This window comes from Mugil cephalus, chromosome 8 (genome assembly GCF_022458985.1).
Source record: "Mugil cephalus isolate CIBA_MC_2020 chromosome 8, CIBA_Mcephalus_1.1, whole genome shotgun sequence".
Taxonomy (NCBI): Eukaryota; Metazoa; Chordata; class Actinopteri; order Mugiliformes; family Mugilidae; genus Mugil; species Mugil cephalus.
The window spans coordinates 17,734,675-17,757,662 of record NC_061777.1 but is presented as its reverse complement, the minus strand read 5'-3'; the positions used below and the strand labels follow the sequence as shown (position 1 = coordinate 17,757,662).

General features: G+C 46.1%; 1 protein-coding gene across 1 annotated transcript in view; it reads left to right on the top strand.

The window, feature by feature from the left end:
* The first annotated feature begins 229 nt into the window (after positions 1 to 229).
* The window catches only part of adgra2 (adhesion G protein-coupled receptor A2), a 35,874-nt gene continuing 13,115 nt past the window's right edge, over positions 230 to 22,988 (top strand). Inside the window, exons 1-2 of the mRNA XM_047590823.1 lie at positions 230 to 1,365; positions 17,229 to 17,300. Of these exons, the coding sequence (XP_047446779.1) occupies positions 1,064 to 1,365; positions 17,229 to 17,300 (374 nt within the window). The 5' untranslated portion in view covers positions 230 to 1,063. The remainder of the gene's footprint in view (positions 1,366 to 17,228; positions 17,301 to 22,988) is intronic.

Here is a 22,988-nt window from a genome sequence, read left to right as displayed (position 1 = left end):
ACACTAGTATAAGAGATAATTTACGATCAGTTTACCTTCCAATACAAATGGGAGTGGGCTTCAAACAGAATAGGACGTTCAAATAATGTGGATTTGTGTATTTTTATGTAACAGTTTTTGTTTTGTTTTCGTGCCGTGCTTCATTTAGACAATTTCCTCTACTGTACTTTAAATAGCCCACGAGACAGGGTGATACATTTTGATGAAGGTGTGTGAATTGAGTCCAGGTGGCCACATGTGAAACCTCCTCTCTGTCTGACTCACTCTGTCTGAGCCGGATGCGCTAGGACCGCGGGGACCAGAGCGCAGACGAAGACGGAATGGGCGCACTTAGGGTAGTAACTAAGTGAGTTTAGAGTGTGACAGAGACAAGCAGGCAAAAACCGCTAGATTCTGGGAATTACGCAGGAGCCTATGCAGACTGGGTCACGTCTCATCCGAACTAAAACTTTTTTTTCCCCCCACTCTCCAATGGTTCAATTTTTAAAATTGCGCGTGAGAGCAATGAGACATCCTGGACTGGAGAAACTACCGAGGAAAACTCTTAGGAGCAGGGAAGCATCTGAGAAAAGTTAGCCACTATACTTTTTTTTCTTCTTCTCCATTTTACTTCTTGATATAAATGAAACGGCGGCTCTGACAGTGACTGCTCCGTCTCTTTTTACCTCTGGATTAACTTTAAAGGGGCGAGAGAACGGTTTTCTGGACACTCCCAAGTGTCCCAAAAGAGATGTAAACCTCTTAAGGTAATCAATACAAGCAGTAACTTTCTAAGACGGGGTGCTGCGCGTGTTTGTAGCTGTTAGAGGCGTTTGGATGGACACACATCAGCTGGATTTATTAGCCGTTTGGACCAAAGCGAGCCGTGCGCCCGGGCAGCCATGACATAACGGGACACTTGGAAAATCAACGGTGCTGAATATTTCTGGAGTGACCGGGTGGTGCGTGTTCGTCGCCGAGCGCTGGAACTCCAACTTCACCATACGTCCAAGGCCTGAAATATAATCGTGCTACTTCCAGCCCTTCTTACACCCCTTTGAGAGCTTCATGGTGGAGATATGGGATGACTGGAGGCGGAGGTGCAGCTGAGGTGAGATCCAGCCGAAGGACAATGTTTGCGCCCGACGTTGGCATCCCTCTGCTGCCGGGGCGTCTGGTACTGATGCTGCTCCTCCTGTCCGCCTCGGAGCCGAGGCTCTCCCAGGCTTGCCCCGGGCCGCTCGCCTCCACCAGCGGCTGCGTCTGCTCGGAGGAGCGCCCCAAGGCGCACGGCGTCCAGGCGATGGGTAAAAAGGTCAGCTGCAGCAAAGAAGAGTTGACTGAACTTCCGGATGCCAGTTTGCTGCCCAACAGGACGATGACACTGTGAGTTGGAGTAGTTTGAAATTTATTCTAATCAATCCACGATCAGTATAACTCGCTCTGGTGGTGCCACTGGACTTTGATAATATAGTAAAACATATTTTGTTGAAAAAGTAAGAACCAATCAATACATTTTGGATGACAACTTTATTTCCTGATCGTATTTCTAACATGCGTGCGTTCTAGGATGGTGAGAATTAGTTTTAGTTGAGTAATTTATCTCATAATGAACTGGTTCTTAGAGTTCAGTGTTCAATATCAGGCCCACACACCCACGACCTCGTGACCTTAGTTTTAACTGTATTGGGGACCTGCTGCAGTAATAAGGCTTGTTAGGTCACAAGTTTACATCTTGATCTACTTTAACTCTGTAGAGGGCTGAGCAGTTGCCTCTCTGTAAAGCATTAAGAGGATCGGTGAGGCCAGGCTGACTGTAGCCATCATCTGGTCCTGCCTCTCTGACACAACTCTGTCACTTTAAATTCTGCTCAGCCAGACGCTCCATGTTCAGCTCACACTTTCTCCCTCCGCAACCGTCTCTTCTGTGCACATGGTCCAGCTGACTTGGCCTCGGAAAACTAGAATAAACAGAAACACATTCAGATTTAATTTTTTCAGACCCGTTGCTTTATTGGTGGGTTGGCTCCCACTTTAAATACTGCAACACCCTGTCTCGCTGTCTCACTCTGGTTGGGAGTAAAAAAAAACAAAAAAACACACATCTGGGACGAGCTGGACAGCACTAATTCTAGGCCCGTTTACTGTGATATATTTAATTATGAGGCAGATATTTGTGTGGTCTGTTTGGACCAAACTTGAAAGGGCCACAACCTTGGCCAAAACACACTGTTGCTCGTGGTGCACGGCCTTCCAATGTCTTACTGACACATCTTTGGGGTGGTGATTGTGTTCTGTTGTAACGCAGCACTTTCTTCAGACTTTCTGAAGACGCTGCACGTTCCCACAGTATGTTACAGACTGCAGGCAGCACATGGGCACAGTAAAAAAAAAAAAGAAGAAAGAAAAAAGAGAGAGAAAAGAGAACATGTTCAGCTGCCCCTCTGCAGCAAGCATATGAGGTAAAGTAAGGGGATTTATGCCCCAGGAGAGCTAAAGCCAGCCAGCAGTCCATTTATAGGGCCTTATGTTTCTTGGTTAATAAAGGCGGGATAAACATCTGGGGAACACATTGCTAAAAACCAGAGGGAAAAAAATGGCTTGGGTAGCAGTGGTCGAGGTGATTGAAGATAATCTTCTATCCACGCACCTACTAATTTTGGTCGAGTTGTTTTTGCGCAGATGTTTTGCATTCTGCGACACGTTTACGAGGCTCCGTACGAGGAACAAACAATTCCCCTCGCCATTTTCTTTACCTTTCCCGGGCAACGGGTTTGTTTTCCTGAACGTTCGGCAAGTTCTCCGAGCGCCCGTGTTCCCATCGCTGCTCATGACATTAGCTCCAGATGTGGAATGCGAGGAGTTGTGTGTTGATATTCGTGTTATTCCTGACATTCCTCAGTCCTCTCGGAGGCTGCAAAACTGTATCCCAGGTGCAGCAGGGGAGCCTTTCCCCCGTGCCCTGCGCCGCCCTGGATCCTCCTCGCGATCGGAGGGGCCGACAGCCGGACCCGCCGCCTTTTCTCCTCTCCTGGAAGGATCCTCTCCTCCACGCTGAGCGGGCGGAGGCTGCAGGACACAAGGCCCGAGGCTTCCGGGGCCGGCTGCTATGTGTAATGCACAACAGCTGGCCCCTGTGAACATTCCAGCTGAGGCCCCTCAGCCTCATGGGAAATCACAACGGGGATTTGTTTATTAAAACTATTAGTTGGCTGTTTGTTGTTCCTGCCAGCCATAAAGGAGCAAACAGTCGCCCCGATATTGTCACCTTCTCTTTTGGCCTCTAAGTGCCTGCGCTGCACTCGGCTCTCTGCCGGCTACGCTGCCGCCTGTCAGATTGCACAAATCACCGCTTCCGCAAACTCACACTTATCAGTCCTTTAACAATGCATAATTCTGGTCTCAGCCGTCTTCCATGAGCTCCAGTCGCCCGTCCCACTTTCCCTCTTCTTCTTTATCTCCAGCTCCCCACTTCCCTCCCCCACCCCACCCCCTCTGTCATGAGTTCATCCACATGCAGTAACTCTCAACCTAAATATTTAGTCGTCTTGGTAGGAAACTGCCATGTCCAAACTCCTTCCAGATGTGAGCCTGCGCAGGCTTGTGTTTTGGCCTAATTATGCACGGCTGCAAGGGAGCTGGATCACTTGCGAGAGGAAGAGGAGCGGAAGGGCAGAGAGGGGAAAATAGATAAGAGTGTGAAGCTGAAAAGTGCTGTTGTTGAGGGGGTAACTGGGAACGAGGGGCGGAAGTGGAGACGGAGGCCGACGCGGAGGAGAAAGTTGAGCGAGGGGAGCAGGAGAAGAAGTGGGAACCAAGAGGGGAGCGAGAGAAAAAAAAAATTAAAAAAAAGAGTGCTGAGCAAGAATGAGGATGGAGGAGAAGCTTGGCAGGCGGTTCAGAGGGATGTGCCCCTGGAGACCGAAAACTCCCCAGCCCCTGACCAACAGATCTTCAACACTGGGGTGAGAGGGAGTAGGAGGAGGAGGAGGAGGAGGAGGAGGATCCTCAATGTAGCAGCGCAGCTTCACTTCCAAAGCAGGGCTCCACGTCTCTATTGTTATCGCCTGACTGGAGAGTGCGAATGAGAAACCGCTGTCATTTTGAAGTTTAAAATAAATAAATAAATCAGCGCCCGGAACGTGCGCGCGTATCGCATGCGCCGAGGCGACAGCTCAGAGACGCGCCGAGAAATAACTCTCCCCGCGCTGCGTGGTGGCAGCTGTATTTGTTTTAATGTTTTAATGGATAACAGGCAAATGAAGGGAACATACGGTACAGTGGCAGTTTATGTGCGAACGCGCTGGTGCTTCTTTGCTTGTGGTTTCTCCCCAAGTCGATGCCGTGCTCCTCCCCCTGCGTATTTTGTTGTCATCGTCCTCGATGACTGATGGCCCCGGGCTCCGTGGGTGCCAGGCTGAATGAGTGGGCACAGATGCTCAGGGTGTGGGGTCAGCACGCCCAGCCTTGCCCTAATGCCCCCTCGCCCAAGACAGCTCCAGTTGCTCCCCGCATGTTTGAGCTTAAGCCCAGTATGTCAGTGTTGCTCGATAGTAATGCAGCGGAAGATAAAAATACCCCATAGGACAACAATATTTTTATCACTAAGGCTCAGCACTAGTAGTATATATTTACAGCATGGCCCGGACTTTGTTTTAACTTGGTTCTTTAACTTCTTAATGCGCTCGATACCACTTTTATAGGGAGCTACAGTTGGCAAACTCTTTGCTTAGCGTGAGGAAAAGCTCAACATCTGCCTACGAGTGCCCGTAAACCTCCACAGTAAAAACATTCACTGCTTAGTAACTACAAAAACCAAAGTGTAACTTTGTTTCTTTTATGTCTTCAGGCCAAGCTAAGATAAGCAGCTGCAAACAGTGATGGCGCGCAACATTTAGCACACGAGCATATTTAGGCAAGCCTCACCACTCTGCATCCATCTTGGTTACACCCACGTGCTTGCAAGAGAATGGGGAGGGAGAGACTGACTGCAGCTCCAGAAGTGCCCGAGACTTTAAATACTGAGGAGCGTCGCTCAAATATGATAAACAGTCTTGCTGACAAAAAAGCATTTCCTTATTCCAGACCTTATACAAGGGGCAAGCTAATTCCTGATATAGATACAGTATAGTCAAGCAAAATGAAGTACACTCACACCTTCCAAGTCTCTCTGTACCTGCTGTTTTACAAATCAACCCTGGTTTTGGGTGGAGAGACAAGATGTGCGTCTTAAAACCTCTAGCGTTGATATTATGCACTTTTCCTATTCTTTACAATTCTGATTTTTTTTTTATTTGATTTAAAAAAAAAAAAAGGTGTCAAACTGTTACAAATTTAGATTATGCAGTCATACAAACTCTTCCTATTGGTCCGTGTTAAAGCTCAATTTAGCAGGACGGATGCTTTTACTGACTCAAAGGGTTGATCTATGGGTTTACTGCAGTAAAAACAATGAAGAACTGAGTTCTCAGCTGCTCTAAAGACACACTGTTACCATGTTAAATGATGCATGGTTATTTTAACACTATAAACCTTTGAGAGTGGTATATTATCGCAAATTGTTTCATTGAATTATCTTGAATAGCCTCTTTTTACTGGATCCCTCGTTAGCCAACAGCTAGGCTACTGTTGCTTCAGCTGGATGCAGATTCTTTCTTTCTTTTTGCTTTACTTGCATAAATTAAACAGATTAATGATTTAGCCTTGCAATTAGCTGGTAGGAAGATGTTGCTACCTTTGGATAAGTGGAAACTTTTGGACTTGGTGGTGGCAACATTGAAATTTGTGTACACAAAGTTGTATGTAGAAACATCAGCCTTGGGTTGTGAGATCACCGCATCGCAAACTAAATAACCAGGTAACTTAATGTGGAAAATGCAAAGTCATAATTAGTATGAGGCCGCTGGGAACCATTTTTCTCCCGATTTAACATTATTTAACTTGTCAGGGGATTTCAACTTACTAAGTTGTGAATATCACAACAAGGTACCGATCATACGAATATGGAAAACATTTAAGACTAGTTGCTCCTTTGTTGCTGGCCCTTGTGATGAGCTAATCGAGCCCTGGGTGGAGTTAACCAGATCTGAGATCATCCAGGAATCAGAGGGGCGAAGTGATTTCTTCAGCATGTTTGTTTAAGTTACCTGAGAATAAAATAATTACAGACAATTTAATTTAAATTTAATTTAATTTAAAGCAACTCTCCAGCGTAGCTTCACTTCATCTTCTGTGTGACTGGCTAGGGTTAAGATTAGGAATGAAATGATTCTCCTGGAGAGGTCGGCTTTTACTATTCATCCAGTTTCTTTGTATTTTTTTAGTTTAGTTCACCGTCATGTAGCCTGTTATCGTTTACTGCGTCTTATGACTCCTCAGTTTATTCAAAGCCCATTCACTCCAGCACTGTCATTTATTGGCCGCATGCTGTGTGTGCCTTTATTCACCGTTACGTCTCCTGAGTCACATTGTCGATCTCTAACTTGTGGCCGTTGCTTGGGCTGAGTACTGAAGGGCCAGCAGATGTGTTGGTGGTTTATGTCGGGTCCGTGAGTCAATGTGTGTTGAGACGGGAGTATGTCGTTGAAACGTCCCAAACCATCACCTTATCAGCAGGAGGAGAATTCCAAAAGCGGGGAGAGCAGAGGACCCCAGGCATTCCTGCAGCGATAGGGTTTATTTATCTGGGGAAAGGTGTTGAGAGGAGGGGGAGCAAGCTCTCCTCCGCACATGTTAGGTGGGGCAGTGGTCAGCAATAAATCAAAAAAGCAAACAAAGGCCTGACACTGGATACTCTGAGCTTTATGCTGCAGCTGCGGCACCTGCTAATGCCATGCAAGCCTCGGATTTTATTGTGCCCCCGCAGGTCAAGGTAACGCGACCGGAGTGGGACGTCTCCCCGCTGTGCGGTGCCGCGCCGTAGCTGCCGTGACGTCCGCCGCGATGAATGCGCGTTTCACTTATCGCCTTGTTGGGTTTGTTGATTAAAAGGCTGCCATATTCCCGGACTTGGCAAAAACAGTGATGTGTTGTCACAGTAATCTCATACCTCAAGAGGCTTTTTGTTATTTTAGTTTTTCCTTTCTCGCCGCTCTCTTCTTATCTTACTCCAAAAACGCCTGACTTTGACTTTTCTTTGCCAGTGCTAACTTCCCTCTCCCTGCGTCTGACCACAGCGGCCCCCGAGGTTCCTGCTCTGGGTCGGCAACACATGGATACTGTTGTAGATAATGGGTGTCTATAGCGGGAATGCCTGTGGCTTGTGTGTGCTTTCGTGTTTCTGATAGGCTTTCTCTTGAGATGTAATCCACAGCAATAGTACATCATTTTCTGGATTTCAGACATTCAGTTATGTTATGTGCTTTATTTACATTTTAACATGCTCTTAATTTGCATTTGAACATGCTACAGTTGTGTTTTCGGAGGTATACGGAGCTTAAAGCGCAAACAAAGCAAGTTAAACAAGGCCATTACCATGTCAATAATGTTTTTAAACAACTTCCTGCAACACATACAAACTGTTCAGAGTTCTGAGAAAATCAGTCTGGATCTTAATGCAAGTGCTGAGAGCCAAAATCATGACACCGCATCCAGGCTGGTCCGTGTTTCACAACTTCATCTCTAATCCAATATCAAATTCAGCTCTCCTTTAATGACTGTGGAACATGAGCCATGTCCTTGGAGTTTTAAACATTTTACAACACTACAGCATCGCACAATTAGCTTTATTCTTAAGTCTGTATCAAAAACCTACCTCTCCCACAAAAAAGACAAAAACAAACGCTTACCAGTGGACCAATGCAACCCTTTGCTCAACTAAGGTGATGTGAGTTATTTAAATGAAAATAAAAGATACAGAGCACTATTAGATTAACAGCCTCATTGAGTATCCAGAGCTGGACTATCAGTCAGTTTAGAGATTTCATCTGAAAATTGGATTTTGAAAGAGATTTTTTTCCTTTGTAACGGGCGAGGACAGAAAGGTTGCGAACAGTTTGACATTTTGGAAAACATTTAGTTTCATTTGCATTTCCAAGAGGAGATCAGTTTTCTTTTAGTATAAATGTGAAGTTTTGACGCCCTAGCTCAGCATGAAGACACGTGGAAGGAGCAGCACAGTCTCACGGCTGTTTATGACATAGTTGCAAAATTTAATGCGTTTAAAAAAAAAGATACAAAATATCATCAGTTAACTCGTGGATGTGGACGCACAATTTTAATTTCTTCTCGCGATGTTGAGCACAACCTGCATGAAGTGGCAGGTAGAAAGACTGAAGTCTACCAGAAGAGCTCGGAGGTGTGTTTGGCTCTAGTCAGACGTGGAACTTTAATCTGAGAGACTTGGACCGTATTCACATTTTTACACTTTTACGCTTAAATTGCCAATCTTGTCTGTTTTTATGTTGCTCTTTTGTGCTGCTTTTCATTTGGTTTAGGTAATAGAAACACTTTGGATAAGATCACTTGTGGCTTGTGTTAAAATGGACCCTTTGCCTGGCTTTGGCAGGAACATTAACGTCAGTTGAATTACATTACGGTGCTTTCAGGGTCGTGCTCTGCTTCATACAAGTCACTTTAATAACATTTTATGGCTATTTCACAAACTCTCCTGATACCGCGCTGGAAACTGCTACCCTAGTACAAATATAGTAGCTCCATATGAAAACATATGAAGTACAACGCATTAACAAGTCAAAATTACAAGGTTTTTTTTTTTACCTTCAAACAAAGTCATACTTGTAAAGGTACCCGTAAAAAACCTAAAAACAAGCAGCAGCTCATCTACATAAATGCTCCACCATCAGTCCAATCCACTTTGCTGTTGCGCTATTACACAGAACCACAAGATATTAAAAATCTGTCACTTCAGTTCTTTTATCCATCGCTCCTTCTGCAAATATACAGCTGCAGTCAGTTGTGAAATGAAGCAATAACGGTTTATTAAAATCCGCGCTGATGGACCAAACCGCTGCTTAAAGATACCGTACACTCGCGAATGCGCATTCCCTCGCCTCGAATCAAATCATTCTTCGGAAGGCATGTTGGCTTACCATGCTTTTATAAAACATTCCTGGTGATTGTTTAATAAATCGTGATAAATTCTGGTGTTGAAACTGGTTGACATGCAGTAAACGCGACTGGGGCAGTGACCACCGATAGCGAGTCTGAAAACGCCGCGGCCACACAGCGAGGGGGAGAGAGAGAAAAAAAAGAAAAAAAAAAGAGCTCTACAAAACAGAAGCTCAACCTTCTCGCAGATGCCTGTAAAGGCAGCGAGTATCTGGGGGCGCGGAGGATTTTGGCCAACCCTTTGAAAAAAGTAGCCTGATTTCCCAGCCCCGTTCTCCGCTCAGAAGCAGAAAACAGAGGCTGGTTATGAGACAGAACAATGAGACAATGTTAGCCAGGCATACACCGCATTCCACTCTCTGTCTCAAACGGCTAAATTCACTAAATTGCCTCATTAAAAGTGTTAAAACACTTCAGACCGTGATTAAATCGGCTATTGTGTTCATTCTCTGCAGCCATAAACTTTCCAATTTGGTTTGTCTCTGACTCTAAATATTGCCGTAATTTATTACAGATTTTACAGTAAGCGCTCGTACTTTAGCTTGTGTTCCGCCGGTGGTTAATATTCCTCGTAGCTACTTGTTTATGTCTTCAAAGTTCACTGCTTGTTCAGCCTTCATAAATTGTGTATAGAAACACACTCCACGGACAGTTCCTGTTAGCAAAACTCGATGAATTGTCTAATATGACCTTCCTCTGCGAAGTGTGTATTGTTAGTCTGCTTGTGCCTGTGCACACACGCACATATGGGAAGGGCGTGCATGGCCACAGCTCTCAAAATAGGCTTCAGTACTCCCCTCTCTAATTAGAGACATTTCAAAAACCCAGATTTTAATTTTAGACTAGTTGCTTTTGGGCCACTTAAGCACACACACACACACACACACACACAAACATGCACACATCGAGTTAAACGTACACACTTTCCGTATAAATAAATCTGATAGGTCAAACACTTGTGCATCTAAATCTGCACACACACACACACACACACTGCCACAAACCACAAAGCCGAACTCCCCGGCCCAGCCTGCTAACCCAAGCACAATGCAGCGCGCTCTATAATAAGTGGTTGCACATATCAGATGCTCAGTCTCCATGCTAAGCTCCGAGGCAAAAACGTACGATGACAAAAAAAAAACAAAAAACGAGCAATGCGAGAGTCTTCACATACTACAAATCATCTAACTCATATAGTTTGTCACACAGGCGGATGACAAGAATCTGTTCCGCTCCTTCATGTGGCTCCTTCCGCCCTCCTCTCCTCTCCCCGTTTGATGGCTGGATTACTCAATCAGGGCTTGCAAAATGATTTCATGAAAAATATTTTGCATGCAATTACACGGACGCTCCTTTCCATGACAGGCGGCAAGTGGGACTTGTAACTTGGCAGCGTTCCCCGGTAGCTGCAGCGAGCCCTCTGGTGGGTCAGGCACAATGGGCACATTCACATCTTGACATGCATTTGCTGCTAAAGTGCCTGTTGTGCTGAAGGGCATTTAGTCTCTCTCGGCTACATTCAGCGCCGTGACTCTCTGAGGACGGGCCCTGGGTGCCGGGGGTGGGAGGCCGGTGTTCGGTTGGGGGTGCTCCTGGGACCGCTGGCTTAGGTGGCTCTCTGTCTCTTTACAGCGAAAGGGTTAAGCTATTTGGACGGACTGAATGGTGAGCCCAGTCTGGAGGCCTCTTATAAAGTACTTATTGTAACAAAAATGACACAACCTCCTCCCAGTCTGAGAGATCTCTCCGCTCATGCTCTCCTTTATTCCTCCTCCCTCCACCTTCCCTTTCTTGTCTCTGCGAGAGTGTCCATTAGCAGCGAGGGCTCTGAGAGAGACTGATGCAGCTTTTTTTTTTTTCGAAGCGTGACACAAACTCCGAGGCCTTAATGCTCGTCGTGCCACTAAAAACCAAGGGCTTTCTCAAGATAAAGATGCGGCGACGGCGCAGACATGAATTTGAAAAACAAACGCATAAAAAAACATCTTCATCATCTTCATTATGCTGGGGGTTGGCTGCCGCACGCCGGGCCGGCGTGGAGTCTTTCGCAGTTTTATTTTTATTTTTCACAGTCTGCTCACACACATTTGCTGCAATGACAGTTTACTTTCCCAAAACTATAAGCCCACTAAAAAAGCCACACTTCGTCTAGCCAAACCTCAGACGTTGGGGGAAAAAAAAATTAAGCATTTTATTCAAAACATGTTATCCTCCATCTACGTGAAAAAAAAAAAAAAAAAAAATCACTTCTCCTGCCAAATACAAAAATACCACAGAAATAAGAATACCATGACAGAAAGGCTGCTCAGCGTTCATGTGTACGTTTTCCTCACTGTTGTGTACGTTGTCTTTTTTCATTGACTCAGGAAATTTTACTTAATATCAATCAATGCACACACGCACACACATCCTGTGTGATATCGCAACCCAGACAGCCCAACCACAAATGAAGGTCCACAACAATTATTCCCTGTTAATTAGTCCCCACAGACAGGAACCCACGCACATCAAGCGGTCACTGTGTGTGTACATGCAAAAGTACTTATTACTGCCTGTAACTGAAGAGGTACACAGGCGTTCCCTCATGGCACAGGTACGATCCTGTTAGCTGAAACGCAACTCCGCGATGGAGGCCAGGCTCCAGTCTGGGAGGTTAAACTGTAATGTCACGGAGGTCTGTCGCGGCGTTTGATCCGTCAGACCCGGCGTTTGGATCGAGGAGGCGGCGTTGGAAAAACCGGTAACAGCCAAATGAAGTAATACAGCTTTTAATCCGTCCTCCGGTTACACCACAATATTTTGTTGATCCGCGACGTCTGCCCGCATCACTCTGAGTGATATGTGTGTGATGTGTATATGAAGAGAAGTGCTGCCATGTTCACTTAGCTCTCCTCCGCGAACTGCCTATATCCTTGAAATGAAACGCCGGGCAAGGAAAAATCACCGAAATGGAAAGCAAAACAGGGGAAAATGCAGTAAAAAAAAAAAAAAAAAAGTCAAGTTTTTGTGTGTTATGTTCTCGGCTGTAAGACACACGTAATAAAGTGCTCCCACAATGCCGTGCTCTTAGCGTGAAAGTGGATAATCGCGGTGCCCTCGGCGGAGTTTCGGTTCCCTCCGGGCTAAATTCTTATTGCTTTTTATTTATACGAACTTGAGCACCGCTGTGACACAGACCAGCATGTGCATTATCAAATCAGCATGCTAATTAAAGCAGGCTTAATTCAATAATGACGCTCTGAGACTCTCATTTAAAATCACTCTCATTATCTGGCTCCCATTGGTCTCTGATTCAGGACTGGATTTATGCCACGTTACCAATCTCTCTCAAGGGTTCTTGTCTTTCAGCTCGCGTGTGGTCCTTGAGGGTAAGAGACCAATCCAAAGTTAAATGATGTTTACACAGCGGCCCATTGGGTTGTTTTAACTCTTTATTACGCCTAACCTTTGCCCCTCTATTCCTTTTGGCCTCGGAGTTAGATCGGAGCCCGGGGTGGGACGGGAGGTCAAGCGTCCAATCAGCTTCTGCATCGTTTCGTCTCTGATCGCGCTGCAGCGGCTCCAGGTGTTGTGCTGGTGATGCTGCAGGAATGCTCCAGAATGACAGGAAACATTACTATTGTTCAAAGAGTAATACATACGTAATGAGAGCAGGCAACTTAGCCTGCAGATGAGTTGTTATTAAAAATAAATCCCTCCTTGAGACCTGTTTTCTGCCTGTGGTTTCTGCAGAGGCCTGCAGCTACACAGAGCTCACTGTCTGAGTCAAGCGTGCTTAAATATTTAGAGGGCAACAGCAGCCAATTGAATTCAGGGCTTTTTTTTTTTTTTTTCATGTGCACCTCGCTGATGTCCCAGACTAAATGCCAAGCCGAGGCTGGAGCATTTCCTGTGTGGGTTTACAAATTTTTCAACGTTTTAAGCGTGTGCAGCAAGGGGCGAAAGAATATCAACACCGAACTCTCAGTGGTGTGTGACGGCACACAGAGCGTCCTGTTGTGTCTGGATTTATGGCTTTCTGACTGCGGTTAGGAGAGGAGATAGTAGGATGTGTTTTCCAGCCCTGTCCGTCGGTGGCAGGTTGTCATTTGGAAAACGCTGGCTAGCTCCCCCATGTGTCGGTGCTGTGTGCCACGCAGCTGGGGGTCTCCCCAGCTCCACCGCCGCGACGATTCCACGGCCAACTGATTGGTTGACAACGGCCTAAAATCAAAAGCAGCTGTACGACGGCTGTTACAGACCTTTACTGTTTACAGTACACACAGGTACACACACACTGCCAGGCCTGGGGCGGCGTGTTACATTGAGACATCCATCCAGCTCCAAGTCAAGGGAAGAGCGGAAGTAAATCAGCGAGCAAATACGATTTGCGACATGCTGTCATGCCCCTGTGTGGCCCTCAAAGGCTTTGCGGGTTTAGGGAGCAAATTGAGCGTACCAACAAAGTGAGCGGCACGGCGCAGGGAGGAGCTGCGGCGGTTTACTAGACAACACTCTTTGTATGGTTTTTACATTTCACACTCCATCGGGCAACAAGTAAAAGCCCCGAAGCTTAAATCGAGTACTACAGAACTTCGGAAAATTGCATTAAAAGAGTAAATCATTACAGAAATTGAAATGTACAGGGCCTATTTAGTACATTTATGCAAATTATATTAAAATTTTAGCAAAATTGAACTAGTTGGGGTCAATCAAGCACAAATGCAGCTAAATGTTCCTTGAGTGCCAGGGGACTTTCAGCTATAAGATGGTGACAGTTTCAGTCGCTCTGCGACAAGAGAGCTCTGGGGAAGGGAAGCCGGTGTCTGTGCTTCTGTTTGACCTGGCTCTTTTCATCTGACCTCCTGCTTTTTGATCTCCATGTAAACGAAATTACATGAAATGGTTGGACAAGATCTCAGAGCCTGACATGTGGCCCTGCTGTTTTTTCTCTTCTTTTTTTTTTTTTTTTTTTTTTTTTTTTACAGAGATGAGATGAATTCAATTAGTCCATCAGATTACTCGGAGGCCTTTGTGGTTTGAAAGGGTTAAGTGAATGAGAGACGGTTAATGCGGCCCTGATATGCCATCCGTAGCCTGGACTGAGTTAGCATGCTGTCATGCCGTGCACCGTTCAACTCACGGACCTCCAAAGCAGATTAACTCTGCTGTCTGATCCGTCGAGACGTTGAGCAGAAAGAAGTCGCTTGTATACAGTCAAACCTCAGTGGCAAAATGGTGGTGAGCCGACGTTAGGCCTACTAGTAGCTCAGCCACCATGACTAAGAAGCCCCCTCATCTTCTCTGCTTGTAAAGCTCTGTTAACCTTTGTCTGCTTCCAGTGATGAAGCGATGCCCTCTCATATGCCTCAGCTGTCACCTGCCTTGGGACACAGCCCCGTCTGTCTGATGGCTGTCCAGGAAGTGCTCTCTCCACAACCCCTGACCTCTGTAACCGGGTTCTGAATAAACAGCTAATTGGCTGGGTTTCCTGTTTAGCCTGTTGGGAACGCGGACTATTTCTGTCTGTTTACAGAGTTCTGCCTGTCTCGCTTTCTCAGAGTTGTACTCCCCATATTGTTTATGAAAGAACAATGTCCTTCACTACCACTGTGCTCCAAACATCGGGCTTTGGGGACTCTTCAGTAGTGTCCAGCCTCTGCTACTCCCTTGCATTCCTGGAAATCTGCCTTTTGTTGTCTGGAAGAGGTTTTCGGTTAGCTCATTTCATAGTTTCTGTTTATTTATGAAGGTCAGCTTTTAAGTCCCGCTTAACCGTGTAGCTAATTGAAATATTGTGGGCTGTAATTAGGATTATTGTGACGGGAAGACACGTGAAAATGTTATTTTTTTTCTAAATAGGCACATCTGTAGAATGAATACGTGTAACTCGTGCCGTAAATGTATGAAAGAGAATATGTTATTCTTATGGGTTATTGGAGCTCACCAAAAACAAACATGTGCATGATCGTCTGACTAATCGTTTTCTGCACAATAAGCTTAGTCAAAGAGGAACTATCTGTATCTAAACTATCTGTGTCGAATTAAATGGCTTGGTTTTTTTTTTTTGCCAGATGTGACTTTCTCTTCTCCTATCTGTATTGAATTATTCAGGCAGTTCCGGATCTTCTGTAGCTTTCATCTTGGGGCCTGCATCCATTTATAGGAGAGATTCAGTGCCCAAAGTTGAGCGAGAGACCTCAAGGCCTAGGAGTCACAGGTTCAAATTCAGGCTATACCACGAGAGGAGTGCTCTCGCCTGACATCCACGCTCAAATGTCTTGACTTAATAACTATGATTTATTTCAGCCGTTCAGTGTGGATTTGTGAACATGACATGTTTTTATTTTTTTTCCAAAGCTAGAAATAATGCTCTCATCTGGGATGACGTTGGTTTCTGGGACTTCGACTTTGGAAATTTTGGGGGAGAGCAAATTCTATTGATAGCATGTTTTCAGGGCACAGCTTAAAATAAACAGTGATTTTGGTCTTAAATGTTGAGCAAACTAGCCAGAGAGGCTTCACTTCCACTATTACAGTCATTATTGGTGGAGCAAATCTATTCTCTTGATTGCAGCCCACTTTAAAAATGCATTTCTCCGGTTTCTAATTTTGGTAGATAATTGTAGGAAGATAATGACGGAGTTGTCCACGATAACTGGAGCAGAAGATGATTTACTTTCCATATTGGCTTATTCTCTTTCCTTTTTTTTTTTTTTCCTCCGCTCGTTTTAATATTGTGGCTGTCAGTGAAGTTGCTCAAGTGAAGACGTAAGTCAGGCCAGTTTATCCCTGTACACCAAGATTGGACGATTAAATCTGGTCATTAACTGAGTTGGAAGGCGCAGAGCTGAAGGCAGTGTTTTTATTGATGTGGCAGGAAACAGGGGGGCTGACTGCTGCTGCTGAATCTGTAAATCTCTCAGACTGTTCACAGTCAGCTCCCTCCTTTAAAGGCGCACACACAGCTCCACTCTCTCGATTAAGAACACGCTTAATGTCGCAAACAGCCCATTAAACGCCATGTGGTAGGGGCGAGGATGATGTGAAACTGAAGGGTGTGTTAATGATGGCAGGCTGTCGCCATGGCAGGGCCTCCGCTGTACCCTGAGCCCTTGCTGAGCAGACGTGGGCTGGTCAGTGGATCCACAGGGCCAGACACTGTAATTGTATAAAATTTTAAATCTGTCTCCTGAAAATTAGTTGGGACGCACTGGTCTTGGTTAAATATTGATGAGTCAACACGGACCTGACGCCTCCTTTCTAATAGTTGAGTAAAACTCGGTCATGTTTGGATCTTTGGTGTCCCACAGCATCACAGGGTACTCTACACAGATGTGATATTGATCTGTTTCTCTGGTGTTGTGTTTTTTCTTTTTTCTCTTTGCTTTGTGTGCCCATCTTCCACCCAGATGTCCTTCTAAACTTTTGTGCACTATACAAACATCAAACTTCTTTAACTGTAAAGCTATTGGTAGCTAATGGTAGCATATTTGTTTCCAACGTTGCCTCTCCTACAAACACCTGGTGTGATAAAAGAGACTAAATAAATGCATCACGTGTTCTTGGTCTGTCAGAGAATAATCTTTCTAGGTTCTGCATTTTCTGAGTTTGTAGAATAGATCACTATAAGCATCCACAAGACTGTAAACACATTCGCTAATACCCAATGTCTCTAGTTAGACGAAATGCATTTAACTCAGGATATTGTCCCTTCAGTCCATATAAGAGTCCATCCTAGCTGCCTTTGAGTAGTAGTAGATATTTAGTATTTCTCTGTCAGACAAACTGATCTCAGCTTTACTTCCACTGTGCCCCGGAGCATTCTGCCCACCGGTCTGATAACAGCCCCATAGTCCAAATGATTCGCCAGCGGGGAAAGGGCTAATTAACATGGTCTGTGCCGCCATTTGTTTGAAGTGGAGTGATACCTTTGATGTAAAAATGTATGCGAAATTATTATCAAGATTACAGCCTCTCTCAGAATCTTGATGTTCTGTTCCCTCTTGTTAACATTTATTAGAAACATCCAGTGTCTCTGGTCGGGCTAATCTCTCAAGTGACCGGTGCTCCAAGAGCACGCTCCGGCTTTCCTGTTCGGTTAAACCGGAACTCTGCCTCGACGATCAAGATATTTATTTAGCATATTTTAGATTCTGTTGCAAATTTCTAATGATATTTTCTCTTTTTTTTTTTTACAGGATACTGAGCCACAACAAAATCAGAGCTCTGAGAAACGGATCCTTCTTTGGACTTTATGCTTTGGAGAAGCTGTGAGTGTCCTGTTTCTTCTTCTTCTTTTTTTGAAGATTGCACCTCTGCAGATGCTCTAATGTCATGTTTATTGCTTATATTAGATTTATGCGTTGCGTCCTCGTGTGTTGCTTTTGGCCTGCACCTGGCCCAGGCCTCGCAGAAACACACAGACAGGCTATCAGGGAGATCTGAATAGATCTGCGGAGATCAGAGCAGCGCTGTGCGCATCTATCCAGTCGTGGGCTACTCTCCAGCAGGGAGGATGATACACTCAGACTGGCTATCACTAAGTTATGTTGAAAACTTCACATAATTACACTTCAGTCCTTCATTATCAGGTAAGCCCCACTCCACAGGACAAGATAAGGGAGATCTCTGGGAGGAGGCGCATGTTGGCAGCTCCACTTGTGGTTTGCAGACAGTCTGGCCCTCCTTAGTATCTCGGCATCTGACTCTCTGAATGGGGTGTGAGACAAGTGATGCATGAGGTAATTTCTTGGGGAGTTATGACAGGATGCGAAGCACTTGTGTTGACAAACAGGATAGGAAGGAAACTGCTATTGGCTCATGTTCAGCCACAGGCTACTACCTCTGTCTCCGCGGATAGTCTGATGTGAGGCTCGCAGACAGTGTGTTTCCCACCAAACACGTTTTTTTTTTTTTTTTTTTAAGGTGTGCTGTTTCACCAGCATCCCAGTAACATTTTGTGGCAACGGCAGACGCGGTGAAGCCTCAGTCAGGATACTGTAGTCTGGCAGACGCTCTTGTTTTGCTGGAAGGAGAAAGGGTAGGTTTATTAGTTCCACATGCCACTCGGGGGCTGCCACCCATGAAGATAACGAGCTTCTCAAAAATGTTGAAAGAAAGAAAAATATGGCAATTTGCTGCAGTTGTTAGGTTGTTAGTACCTACCTACTGGAGATCGCACCAGATGTGCCAGTCGAGACCGAAAGCCGAATTCGCTGAAATTGCTGTTTCTTTATGTCTGGTATGAGAACGCCATAGCTGGACGGTTCCAAGGCCAAGCTGTCAGTTCTCACCTCAGCAGTCTGGCACCGAGGACGCTGATAAAACTGTTGACAGGAAGAGACGACAACAAGATCCCCGGAGCTAATGCTGCTCCGGTAATAGTTGGTATAAAAGGAGAACTAAAGAAGATCCGCAGCTTGAAGTGTTTGATGTAAAATGAGCCGATGTTGCTTGTTTTTGAAAGTGGAGACAAGGCTCCCTGTAGCGCTGTAGGGTCAGTGGGTCGGGTAACCTGAGCTCACCCGCTAACTGCCGCCTGTACCTGGAACAATGATAAAACTAGCGGGGGCAACAGGGTGGAGCTTTCCTGGAGACTTAACTAAAAGCCGGGACCTGGGAGAAAGACACACACACACACACACACACTTTCCAAGGCTCCACAGTGGGGGAGATATAAGTATCTGGTTTAGGGAGAGGACATAACGTAAATCACGCAGGCCCCATTTCACTGCTCTGCCTCAACCTCTGCTGGATCTTTGACACACGGCGGTGGAGGTTTACTCAGTCATCCTGACGTCTCCAACCTTAAATTGAGCCGTGAACGGCTTATAATTACATCTGAGCTCATGGGAAAAATGCTGTGAAAAGCGCCACATTTTACATTGGCCACCGGCGGACGGGGTCGAAGGGACGAATTGAAACGTGAGCGCACGGGAGAGGTCTGCTTGTGAGCTTTTGTCTCTCCGTGCTGCGAGATTTTAGTCGTGTTCGGTCTCCCCGGCCTGAGGCTCTTCTCGTCTCCTCATTGTTTCCAGTATGTGTCGTCTACATGTGCTTGTCATTTGCCGCAGTAGTGAACAGTTACTCATATTATGTGGTCATTGCTGTAATCAAAGGCCAGCCCACTAGGGCTGAGTAAACACACATCAGGGAATTACACTGCACCTCTTCCCCTATGCGACAAGGATAAACAACGGCCCGCTCACACACACACACACACACACACACACACACACACACACTCACACTCTCGGCCCGTCTCTGTTGTCACTGTAACCCTTGAGTGTGTTTTCTAGCACGGGCACCCTCACTTCTTGCCTCGTCATTTCAAAAGTAACTCTCTCGGCAGACGCACACACATCCACGCGCTCACACCAGACCTCTATTCAGAGCTGAATGCAGTCTGATCTGCTGTTGTTAGCGGGAGAATACAGCTCCGGGGCAGGCCACCCTCCTCCGGGCCTGAGCCAGACAGCGCAGCTACACAGTTAGCCCTTTCATTGGGACAAACCTCCTCAAAGCCACTACTGCCTTCATAACCTGCCAAACCACCCAAGTGCAGAGGAGCAATTTAGGCTTGTTTGTTTTTGCCCTCTTACTGGACTACTGTGTTTTTGTAGCTCTTTTAAATAGGCTAACCATCCAACAGCTACATTTAGATCTTGGAATACCTTGAGTGTTTCCATCTCCTGGGATGAACACACCAGTCGAAACGTACCTCGCATCTGTGGCCGTGCTTGCTAAAGGAGCAAATTGTGCATTACGTGCAAAATAAGTCACATTCAGACGCCGCGGGGGGCCCTCGACACTGCACTTGGGCACCTATTCGCGCACCTCCACCTCTTCCGATGGGAGCTTTCGCTGGCAGCCCCACTAACAAGCCGGGACCTTTATGAGTTGCGGACAGATCCCAGCAGCCTGTCCTGCACTGATTTGAGGCAAGGTAATGAGAATAATGAGCGCAGAGGGCCGGGGCAGTCTGGCTCTTGTCCAGCTGGGCCCCACTGCACCATGGGACACAGGACAGGCAGGCAGGGCACAAGGGGCCCTCATTACCAGGTCTGTTCGCCCTACGGGGAGAGAGGGAGCATGGAGCAGGGAGGGAGACCGGAGGGCAGTGATGATGATGGATGAGGGAACAGCAGGGTGTTTGAAGCCGACAGGTCTGAAAGGCAGAAGTGAGACTTGTGGTTAGGACTGTTTAGAGGCTCGAGGTGTTGTCAGCACGATAGACTTCTAAAAGGACCCCTACCTATTCTAATTGATATGACTGCACTTTTACTTATTGCACCACAGGGGAGTATGTGTGCAGGAAATATTATGTAAGCAGGAAATAAGGAGTTGCTGGTGATTTATACTCGTATGCTCACGACAAGAATGAAGGGAAGTTTGTGACCAATAAACCACACAGGGCACGAGAAGAGCGACGATTTGTTTAGGAAAACGTCACGCGTGATGGAACAGACACCGCTCCGACACCACGGTTGTCATTATTGGGGCCGGTTTATTACATTTTTGACCTGATCGCATGCGTTTTACAGAGGCGGGGACACGGGTCACTCGGTCTTCGCCCCGGCTGTCTCTGAAACCAACCTTGAAATCGTCTCGCTGCCATTCTGAGCTGCCGGGGTTAGGAAGGAGTCCAACTTAAACAACTTTGCCATCTGACACAAGAGAAGGGGAGCCGAGATGGCTAAAGATGGTATGGTGGCGGCTGCAGGGAGAGGGAAATGGAGGAAGAAGGAGGGAGAGGGAGGGAGAGAAGGAAAACACGCTCCTTCCGTTTGTCTTATATAAATCTGAGGTTGTTTTTCTTAGCAGGAGATTAACATTATTTCCACGTAGGCTAAGCGGAATTACCTTGATGAGTGGGAACAAAAAAAGAGGTGGGCAGCTCTATAGCATGTAAAAACAGTGGAGAATGTGTAGACATGGCAAGGAGCCTTTCTGTCTAGACCAGTCTGGGTAGGACAAGGTTCAGATTGTACCGGCCCGTCGCTCTGAAGGGAGCTAAGGGAAGCTGCAGAGGTTGCATATGGGAGCCTCGCTTCCCCCCTCGCAGGAAAAATGAACATTTGTGTTAGTGTGTTTTCCCGCACACGCCATTGAGTGGTTCCTGGTTAGGCAACGGTCAACTAATGAGAGTGCATGACATTAAGGGGTGGAGAGGGTGAGGAAGGGGTTAAGCGTGCTGGAGAGTGGAAACAGAAAGGGGGTGCTGCTGGAGTTGATAGACTCCAGATGTGTCTTTCAGATAAACTGAAGGAACGGGGTGTGTTTGTATTGCAAGCCTAGCTCAGTCATGGCTCTGGGGGTTTATTGAAACAGCGAGCAAGCCCGCTCATAAGCCCATTACCAAATCGTACGCTTTATGTGCCAGTAACTCCCTGTCACACACTCCCGCAGCAAACTTGATATGGTTTCAATGGCATTTTCCTCTGGAGGAACTTGAGCTTTCTGTGGACTTGCTTCCTTTTCTGCTTTATTTTTGCATCTTCCTTCTCGCCGCGCACTGGGTCTCTTGCTGTTCCTCCCCTTTGACACTTTCTGCATCCTGTAGTCCACCTACTGGCTGAAAATATCTTCTCATTGATAATTTGAATGAAAGACGCCGGCCTTTGTTTCCTTCCCAGTTACACATTGTTTCAATTCCATCAACATTAACATACAGATGAAGACTGAATGACTCGATTCGAAAGCTCGGACTTTACACGATCACTCATCTCAGAGACAAATATTACAATCTAAAGTATGTCACATCAGATTTATAAACAGACTTTCATTGTTTCCGAAGCCTTGCATGCTGGAAGGTCTCATGAAAACGAACGGGGCTGCCAAAGAGGGCATCGCCCCCTTCGCTCGGCCACTCCAAAAACCAGAACTAGAGTCAATAAAGGTCCACGGTTCCAGAGTTTTCCTTGGCAGAACAACCTTCATCTCCTCTCCCTTCACATTATAGAAGCGTATAATCAACTTAGGGAATTTTACACATCCAATAAAAGTATTGCTTTTTCTGTACATCCCGCTAACGGCAGTGCGCTTGGTTAGATCCGCAGTTTATGTTATAATCAGTCATGAGCAGAGTTGAGAGCCTTATTTGTTTTAACCACGGTGTAGTACAGAGGATAATAAGTTGGGGGGGTTTGAAAGGAAATATCTTAAGCATGTGTCCAGCGCATATAAGCTAGCCCTTGTATCCTTTAGCTTCCTGGCCGAACTAAAGCAATTGGTTTCCTGATGAACACAGACAAAAAGTTGATCAGGTGTAGCCAATCTGAGAGGAACCAGAAAAAGCAAAGAAAATAATCTGGGGAAGGGGCAGCAAAGCAGGAAATTAGTAGAAAAACAAGAGCTCGGCAGATCCTGGTTTCCTGTTTTGGGGGGAAGGCAAGAGTACGTTTGGGGCCTGTGTTACAGAGCCCCCATTGTGAGCAAGTGTGTTGAGGAGCAGGGAGGTGGGGGTCTACGGGGCCATACACAGGGACGATTCTGCTTCGTTCTGAGTCCCTAACCCACCTGCCCCTCCCTACAGGGGAAAGCTAACTAGTAAAAAAGGAGAAAAAGGAAACTGTAAAAATAAACGAGCAAGGGCCTCTGCGAGCGACGCCAACCAGACAGGAAATGACACGCGGCACAAAAATGGTCTCCACTGACCTCTGTCAGGAACCAAGGTGGCAGTTAAACCCTCGTGCGTTTTTCCTTTAATCCGCGGGCATTTTTGTTTCTGTCTCCTGCTCTGCTTCTGCTTATTTGTCTTTTATATTCAGCGTGTGTACAGTATAGGAATTAGCCCGATGTAAAGATTTCCATTAAAAAAATTCCAGCAACAGGAAATTCTTGATTCCAGTCTGGTGATAATGAGTGGCCATTCCTGGCTTCAGTCATTTTCCCAGCTCCCCCCGGGGCCAGGGCCCAAACAATGTCAGCACTCCAGTCCCTGCTGCTGTGCTCCTGAT